This window comes from Bombyx mandarina, chromosome 22, assembly GCF_030267445.1.
Source record: "Bombyx mandarina strain Sakado chromosome 22, ASM3026744v2".
NCBI lineage: Eukaryota > Metazoa > Arthropoda > Insecta > Lepidoptera > Bombycidae > Bombyx > Bombyx mandarina.
The window spans coordinates 12570096-12579561 of NC_143228.1; the positions used below are offsets into that span (position 1 = coordinate 12570096).

General features: G+C 37.0%; 2 protein-coding genes across 4 annotated transcripts in view; one reads left to right on the forward strand and one right to left on the reverse strand.

Moving 5' to 3' along the window:
• Window positions 1-1412, forward strand: part of LOC114247597 (uncharacterized) — a 43251-nt gene extending 41839 nt beyond the window's left edge. For all 3 annotated transcript variants that reach the window (XM_028180595.2, XM_089736599.1, XM_089736598.1), the window contains exon 14: window positions 34-1412. In XM_028180595.2, the coding sequence (XP_028036396.2) occupies window positions 34-1119 (1086 nt within the window). In that variant the 3' untranslated portion in view covers window positions 1120-1412. The remainder of the gene's footprint in view (window positions 1-33) is intronic.
• On the reverse strand, window positions 1400-8571 carry pont (RuvB-like helicase pontin). Its single transcript, XM_028180594.2, has 10 exons — window positions 7501-8571; window positions 6992-7120; window positions 5903-6077; window positions 4991-5193; window positions 4631-4799; window positions 4421-4512; window positions 4227-4333; window positions 3735-3837; window positions 3042-3133; window positions 1400-2244 (listed from the first exon to the last, which is right to left on the reverse strand). Exons 1-10 carry the CDS (start codon window positions 7639-7641, stop codon window positions 2085-2087), a joined length of 1371 nt encoding a protein of 456 aa, XP_028036395.2. The 5' UTR covers window positions 7642-8571; the 3' UTR covers window positions 1400-2084.
• Window positions 8572-9466: the final 895 nt, after the last annotated feature.

A 9466-nucleotide genomic window follows, 5' to 3' on the forward strand; every position in this document is an offset into this window, starting at 1 on the left:
ATTGAAATTTAAATTTGCAATTATCTATTACAGGAAACCGTTAACGAAACTGGCACAAATGAGAATATAGCCGTCGGCGACAACTCCACAAAGCCGGAGAGATCCGTCGACCCAATTGACAACGAGCTGCCCGAGGATCCACCGCAGCGACCCTTCACGCTCGTCGACACGTACGAGTGGACCGGCGACGTCGCAGAGAACACGGGCCGCGCGTTCGGCATGACCAATACTAAGACCGCACCCGGCGGCGCTGTGGAGATAGCCGAGCCCGTACTGAGGCCGCGGCCACGAAAAACGCCGCGACAACGTTCCGACATGCCAGTCGAACAAGAAATACTAGAACCCTTACTGAGGCCGACACAAGCACCGAAAACCCAACCTATGATTAGAAAAGCTAAGAACTATGATATGTCAACGACGCCCGCTTACGAGTCAATGGCGTGGGGCGACAGAACTGAAAAAGCGGAAACCGGCTTTGTCGTTCAGTTCTTGCCGACCAGACTCGCGTCGCTCATTACGAGGGCCGAGCGATACGCTCGTGACACGCTTCTGCCTCTGGTGTCGGCTTACGCTCCTCGACTGCCAATATTCGGAACTCGCGAAGTGTCCAAAGTTACAACTAAGTACATACCGACGGAAGACCTGAACACGACAAGTCCGATTCCAGTTCCAACTCCAACTTTGGAAATGAAGATAGAGACCCTCAAGACGATGGGTCCGCCGGGAGGGAAACGAGATATCGAGACACCAGATGACCCTGACGTGGCGGTCATCTCTACGACGACCACGACAATCACTCCGCCCACAACAGTGGTATCGGAAATATTACGAGCCGCTCCCACAGAGATGCTTCAGGTGGTTCAAGGTCCGTCGATATCGACCAGCACGGCTCTGCCGCCGGTGGCACTTCGAAGCGACGGCGAGAAAATCGTTATAGTATATCCGAGTAACGTGAGGGACGAGCGCAAGATTCGTTCGCACTCGTATCCTGAGGAGATGCAGTTCGAGGCTCTGTACCACCACACGGCCGCGCCCAAAGACCTGCGGGTCGACCTGCCTACCTTTACCCCTCCCACGTCGACGGCAGCCCCCAGTTCGACTACGACAGTGACAAAGTAGTTACCCGTAGGAGAAAGGTTTCATGACGTGTAATTTAAGTAGTCATATACAGTTTTGTAAATTATTTCCTTGTAAATATCATGGACAATATCAAATCGGCGTATTGTTAAAAACATGTTTAATTGTTATTAATTTTGTTACATACGAGTCATAATGCCAATTGTTCAGTATTAACAACGTTGACTGAATATGCCTGAACAGTAAAACCATTATGTAAATAACGATTGTCTAGACAAATTTAGAATAGGTGACGTTTTGTATGAATAAAAAAAAAAACTTATTTATTACACAAATCCAGTTTCATTTATTGTTAAATTCACATTTAATACGACAAACATAAAGGTTGACTCCAAATTAACGCAACGTTCCTCATTTCCTTACAAATATGAATTATGAAATACTAAACATAAATATCACATGTGTTTTATGAATAATACGGCGAGAGGTATAGAGAAAATACCGGTCTAAAGATTCATTAAATATTAAGCACCAAAACCATACTCATACTCCCAGACAATACCGGTATACTCTATTATTAATTGAATAGATCTATAATTATTTGCATTGGAAAAGACATTCATCATTTTAAAATATTTAAAAGATTGTTTTGCCTTTTAAGTAACCGTTTTAAAACTGTAACAAACATTGGTCAAAATAATATTTTGCTACATTTATCTTAAATTCAAGGATTTAAGATTACAAGTTTTACTAAGTTGTAAATCAGAAGGAAAACCTCGTGCACGTGCGTGCTCTGCTGTTACCAGCGCGTGAGTTGATATTACATTGTATGTTAGAAAAGTAAAAAATTAAAATTTTCTAATGATGTCCAGCTGAAAAAGAAAACCTTTTTCATTTGTTTTATATTATTATATAAACAAAATGGACAGTTTGACATTATCGATATGAACGTAAAAAAGCATCCTATCTATCTGATATTCAAATTACTCTATATTTTTGTATTATTTTTACTGCATGTATTTATCGGAATGTTGAGTGAGGATTTTGGCTGAAGCTTTAGCGTCAAGGAACAGCGTGTGGACCGAGGACACGTGCGCCGGCGATATGCGCTGGCAGCCGTCGGCTCGCGCGGCCAACATCGCCGGAGTTAGCAGCTGAACTGCGTACCTGAAAGAAATCGTAAAAGCACGGTGAAGGAATAACATCGTGTAATAAAAATCAAACCCGAAAAATTATAATTTGCGTAATTACTGGTGGCAGGACCTCTTGTGAGTCCGCGCGGGTAGGTACCACCGCCCTGCTTATTTCTGTCGTGAAGCAGTAATGCGCTTCGGTTTGAAGGGTGGGGCAGCCGTTGTAGATGTATGTAACTATACTGAGATCTTAGAACTTATATCCCAAGGTGGGTGGCGCATTTACGTTGTAGATGTATATGGGCTCCAGTAACCACTTAACACCAGGTGAGCTGTGAGCTCGCCCGCAGATCTAAGCAATAAAAAAAAAGTCGCATCCACTTTTCTGAAAAAATCCAATGCCGCACCCGTTTTCTCCTAATATTTTTATAATTTGGTCCACTTTCACTATGACCATGTTCATCTTTTATGTGTATTGAAAACATACTTAAGACGCTTCTATTAGTATGATATATAGATATCCACTATCCAAAAGAGACATTCATAAAAAGTTAATTAAAACATACCATTTCGTTAAATTGAGTTATTCTGAATTTTCTTAAATTCTATGTGACTGAATATTTCAAAGTTATTTCTAGACGATTATTTAAATTTACCAAGTATCACGGACTGACAACAAACCCAATATTGTTACTTTAATACATTTACTTAACATCCTGTATACATAAATAGGGATAAAATAAAACACTTTTATTTATATTATTTGGCATGTTAATAAGCCATCATGATGATGACTAACGAAAACCACGGAAAATACAAATGTTCATTTACCTGAGCGTCGTGTTAGCTCCAATCTCAGAGAGCGCCGACAAAGATTCGTCCTCGATTGAAATTCCTTCTGTGACCGCACGGAGCTTTAATATCTTTAACAAAACACGATTTATACGATATAAATCTCCATGCCACAATATCTGCCATAATATCTCATCCAGTTGTTACGCAGTCAACGAAAGTTAAAAAAGATGGCCTCAGGTGCCTTATGATGAGCCAGAACTGACCACCTAATATTTCTGCCTTAAACAAATCGAAATCTACAATGCAATTAATGTGTGGTATAAATCAAACACCACAAAAATTCTAATTTTATTTTTATTTTTTATTGCTTAGATGCGTGGACAAGCTCACAGCCCACCTGGTGTTAAGTGGTTACTGGAGCCCATAGACATCTACAACGTAAATGCGCCACCCACCTTGAGATATAAGTTCTAAGGTCTCAGTATAGTTACAACGGCTGCTCCGCCCTTCAAACCGAAACGCATGACTGCTTCACGGCAGAAAATAGGCAGGGCGGTGGTACCTACCCGTGCGGACTCACAAGAGGTCCTACCACCAGTGAAATTTGCATAATTATAGTTAAGTACAACTACTATTTTTAGCACGAAGCAGTCACTTACTTTAAAAATAATGTTCTAAAATTACAATTTAAAAACAATTAAAACGGTTAAGGCTAATACAGAAACATACCTGTAAAAGTTCTGCTTTGTTATACGGGAGAGTGCGTATTATTAATAACCTATCTAATAGATCTAGTGGAATGCCGTGTGGTGATACAATGTCTTCTGTCCCTCTGGAAAACACACAAATTAATAAATTAGGGTTATTAAAATTGCAGTAATAGTGAAATGCTACGCACCACTAATTGTACCAAAAATGTAAATGACTAATATAAAAAAAAATTTTGAATCATATTCAGACATTCAACATTTTGTCATTTATTAATTTGAAAATAAAATAAATAAATTAATAACAGCATACTTAAATATATTTATTTTAAAATACAATTAGCTGTAATTACAACAGTAAATCTATTTTACTTTTTACACTATGCACACGGAAAACGATAAGATCGGACATCGTGATAAAGTATTAAGGGTCACTGACCACTGCCAATGAATACTTAAGTTTGATAAATAATCAATACTACAATACTACTACAATAATAGTCTTAAAATTTACCTGATTTGACAACGCCCTCTGTTTGTAGCAAATATAACTATTGGCGCTATCGCGGACTCCAACGCTCGATGTAGGTATGTGAAAGTTTCAATGTCCAACATGTGTACCTGAAGTAAATAAGTTTTGTTAAATATCTAATACAAAAAATATATATCAATAGCTTTAATCACTTTTATTCATATATGTGTACCTACCTCATCAATGAATAGCACACCAGGAACCAGTTCTGCAATCCCTTGATCTATGTATTTGTTCACAACTTTATTGATCTCTTTTCGAAGTTTATCTGAAACACAACAAAAAGTAAAATACCTCAGAAAGAACGAGAGTTAGCAATTGACCTTTTTTTAATCAAGAATTATACTTTTTCAGATACCACTTCTAAACATTATAAAGTAACACACCTGTTATTTCAGTCTTCTTTGGTTTCATGAGTTGTCCCATCATAGACATAATGTCATGACCTCCCTGCGGTCTTGCATTAGCACAATCCAAATCGTGTAAGGTTACATCTTGAACAACTTCTTTCTTTTTGTGTACATCACCTTTGGGTAGCGGAACATATTCTTCAGCCTAGGAAACAAGTTGAAAGTTGATTATCATTCAAAGAGGGGATTAAGAATTGATTGTATGAGTCAGAAGTAGAATTACGAAAAGTTTGGAGGAGATTGATTGATTCAATTTGATTGATTGATTGTTGATTTGGTATTAAATGATTCTAGTAAGTACCACTACAACTAAATTTAAATACACCATGTACATACCTCAAGGTCAAATTCAGTAGCAAAAGTATCACTCCTACCCTGTCTCTTCACTGCCCCAGAATTAGCTTCAATGTAAATGACATCCCCAACTTCAACCTTTTCCTTTTGTAACGATTCATATATAGTTGGATCAAGTTTTAGTTGTTTGGTACCCTTGGCCGTTTTTAGTCCTATGATCACATGAGATACTGTTTTTCCATAGCCTTAAAAAAAGAAGATATCATAAATATTAGGTAAAGCTGATATAACCCAAAGAATCAAGTCAGAGCAAGTCAAGTCAAAATTTTATATTAATTGAAGCAAGATTATTCATTGCATGATAGATCCACACAAAAAATCAAAACTAATATTATGAACTTTGGCATCAAATTTTTGACCATTTCAAAGCTTCATGTTTAAGATACATTTGAAATAATTAATTAAAATGAATTTCACGGAAACTGTGCTTTTCTCATTGCCTTAGTTGGCAGACAAGCATGTAGCCCACCTGAAGATGAGTGGTTACTATAGCGAGCCATGCCAAGGGGAAAGCCAACCCACTGCCTATAAACTGTGCTAAGAGTAGTTGTAGTCTAGGTTTAGATAAATTTATCATTTTATTGAATCTGCAAGGGACTCCCAACAATAAAGGTAGCGAACTAGAAGTTGGTGAGTTCCCATACTTTTCACTATGCACATCGACATCATATTGTCATGGGATCTAAAGAGATTTGTGAGGACAACCTTCACTTTAAATTGCAGTTCTTAAAATACGAACTGACTATAGCCAATATCTGTCAATTAATTTCATTTTAAGTTCAATCATAGTAGATTATATCCTCTTTGGCTTTAGCTACCTAGAGACCCTATTTAGACCCTTAGACCTTCTTATATCAATATAAAAGAATAAAAGAATAATTTTGCTATAGTTACCTCCAGCAGGATTTTCTGTTTCAACAGGTGTTAACTCAGTTACTTCACCCTCATATACTTCTTTGGTTTCACGTATACGCAGGCCTATAGCACGTCGAAAATTCTCCATTAATACCTCTGTTTTCTTGATCTCTGTGCTGTAAACTTCACTACCAACCATTGGACAGAAAGGAACCTGTAATGATGAAAAATTTCAAATGTTTTTATAAGTGTTTTACGACAAATTGATGATGATGATATTTCCATTCATATACTTCTAGCTAAGGACACTGAGGAGAGTATGATAAGTTTATTATCTGTAATGTAACTGTTTAGCATATTAATTGGTTATCTAATGCCAATGTAGATTAATAGGAGCCTATTAATGTCTTTCAACAGTTCTTGTTCACTGGAATTTACTATTTTCTTAGTAGCTGTTTCCTAACCTCTGTCTTAAAAGTGTGTGAATAGGAAGTCCTGAGTGGCTGTTTCCATCACAATCGGTCAGTAAAATGTTAACACATGGTCACACTATGGTCAGTATGCTCTAAACTGATGCCATTGAGATTGTCAATAAAAAGACATTTTAGAGAGAAGTCGTCGTGGCCTAAAGGATAAGACGTCCGGTGCATTCGTATCTAGCGATGCACCAGTGTTCGAATCACGCAGGCGGGTACCAATTTTTCTAATGAAATACGTTATTAACAAATGTTCACGATTGACTTCCACGATGAAGGAATAACATTGTGTAATAAAAATCAAACCCGCAAAATTATAATTTGCGTAATTACTGGTGGTAGGTCCTTTTGTGAGTCCGCACGGGTAGGTACCACCGCCCCGCCTATTTTTGCCATGAAGCAGTAATGCGTTTTAGTTTGAAGGGTCGGGCAGCCGTTGTAACTATACTGAGACCTTAGAACTTTAGATGTGTGGCGCATTTACGTTGTAGATGTCTATGGGCTCCAGTAACCACTTAACACCAGGTGGGCTGTGAGCTCGTCCACACATCTAAGCAATAAAAAATATATATAAAGAAAACACTCATTTTAGATATGAAAATAAGAAGGTGACAGCCCAAGTTTATATTGTCAGACTTAAGTAAGAACTTACCTTAGTTCCAAGTTCCTGAGCGATGGCAAGAGCTATAGCAGTTTTGCCAGTACCAGGAGGCCCTGCCAAGAGTAAAGCTCGCCCGGCCATTTTCTTACTTCTTATCATATCTACAACTATCCCTGCAGCCTACAATTTTTAAAATTAATAAAAAATAGTTTACAAAAAAAATGTATTTATATAGATGCAATAAAAATACCTGTAATTTTGTGGTCATTGGACAGTAAATGATAAATAAAAATTAGATTGTATTAAATGTGTTAGGTAGCTTAAGGTTACATTGAATGAGTTACAATTACTAAACTACCTAATCCTACAATTCAACATTTTGTAATGTATATTGTCATATTGCCTCCAATTACCATTGATCAATAATTCCATAGCAACCAAACATTGATAACCTCAAATTATTTTTCTCGAACTTCTGCTCTACGAGGTTGATCTAATACAACTTATACAATTTCGGGTGTAAATTTATCGGCAATTTTTTTGTAAATTTTATTGTATACCTCACGTGCAGACTCTTGACCCACGAGACCGGCTGCCATTTGAATAGGAACACCATTTTCATCCAACCCCAAGCCTTTTATATGACTGTGAGCAGAGATCCTTTGCGTTTTAGCTGTGCTTTTCACTTCTTCAATTTTCATGTTGAAAGCAGCTTTACTCTTTTAAACAGTAGACGTTACTTTGTATTTTCTGTTTAGTACTCCAACAGCAAACTTGAGCAAACTTACTTTTTTTTTAACAGATTTTATGACCTGGTAACTGAGACCTTTAAGTCATGTCTTATTTTAATCTATATTCTTAATTTTATGAAAAATGATATTATGGAGTGAAATGAAATGAAAATGATTAATTTGAGACATTAATCAACTGGGATGAAATTAAATGAGATAATATGAGATGAAATCTAATCTCAGTAAAATGGTGGTCATTTACTAAGATTTTTCAGTGGACTTTTTGGAGGATCCCGAGAAGTTACGTCCAGCGGCTTTGTTTCATTTTCCCACATTTGTGCACTTTCACAGATATTAAACGGTTAATAAACCACCATTATTACACATTTAAACCCGAAGAAACACTAAATAGACAAAATAAAACAAATCACACAACTTCACTCCTCGCGTTCCCGCCAAAAAATCCCAAACTTACTTTTTTTTTTTTTAAGAGATTTTATGACCTGGTAACTGAGACCTTTAAGTCGTGTCTTATTTTAATGTATATTCTTATTTTTATGAAAAATGATGTTATGGAGTGAAATGAAATGAAAATGATTAATTTGAGACATTAATCAACTGGGATGAAATTTAATGAAATGAGATGATATGGGATGAAATATAATCGCAGTAAAATGGTGGTCATTTACTGAGATTTTTTCAGTGGACTTTTTGGAGGAACCCGAGAAGTTACGTCCAGCAGCTTTGTTTCATTTTCCCACATTTGTGCACTTTCACAGATATTAAACAGTTAATAAACCACCATTATTACACATTTAAACCCGAAGAAACACTAAATAGACAAAATAAAACAAATCACACAACTTCACTCCTCGCGTTCCCGCCAAAAAGTCCCCAAACTTACTTCTTTTTTTTTTAAGAGATTTTATGACCTGGTAACTGAGACCTTTAAGTCGTGTCTTATTTTAATGTATATTCTTATTTTTATGAAAAATGATGTTATGGAGTGAAATGAAATGAAAATGATTAATTTGAGACATTAATCAACTGGGATGAAATTAAATGAGATGATATGAGATGAAATCTAATCTCAGTAAAATGGTGGTCATTTACTGAGATTTTTTCAGTGGACTTTTTGGAGGAACCCGAGAAGTTACGTCCAGCAGCTTTGTTTCATTTTCCCACATTTGTGCACTTTCACAGATATTAAACAGTTAATAAACCACCATTATTACACATTTAAACCTGAAGAAACACTAAATAGACAAAATAAAACAAATCACACAACTTCACTCCTCGCGTTCCCGCCAAAAAATCCAAACTTACTTTATAAACTACAGACCATAGATTAGGTATACGCTTCCTACAGACTACAGCACATAATGCCGGCCACTCACATGCGCGCAAATATTCGTACATTGTACGAATGTTTGCGCGCATGTGAAGGGCCGTCAAACATTCATTCGCAAACTTAGCGGCAAAGAGTATATAATCACTACGTTATACTTAGCGGCTGTGCAAATGGGTTCAGTACTCAATTTGCGAACCCGTTTGCGCTTCCTCCTACACTTGTTTACGAATGTCTCACGAATTTATCCTCCTTTTTAGTTCGTCAATAGAATATTGAAGAGAAAAAGAGTTTTGAATTCTTTCCCAGACATCATTAACAGCCATGCTGTTTTTATGGGATTTCTTTTGATGAAGATACGCTACACAGTACCTAGACGTCCCGATGAAAATAGCGAAACGTCCGTTGCCTTCGCTATCCTGGGCGCAACTGGTCACACGAATGTGT

Excerpts from the sequence above, each read along its gene's own strand:
- pont (XM_028180594.2), bottom strand. The coding sequence starts at position 7,641 with ATGAAAATTGAAGAAGTGAAAAGCACAGCTAAAACGCAAAGGATCTCT. Across the intron at positions 7,121-7,500 it reads GTCAAGAGTCTGCACGTGAG|GCTGCAGGGATAGTTGTAGA; the intron begins GTATACAATAAA and ends TAAAAATTGTAG. Across the intron at positions 3,838-4,226 it reads AGAGGGCGTTGTCAAATCAG|AGGGACAGAAGACATTGTAT; the intron begins GTAAATTTTAAG and ends TGTGTTTTCCAG.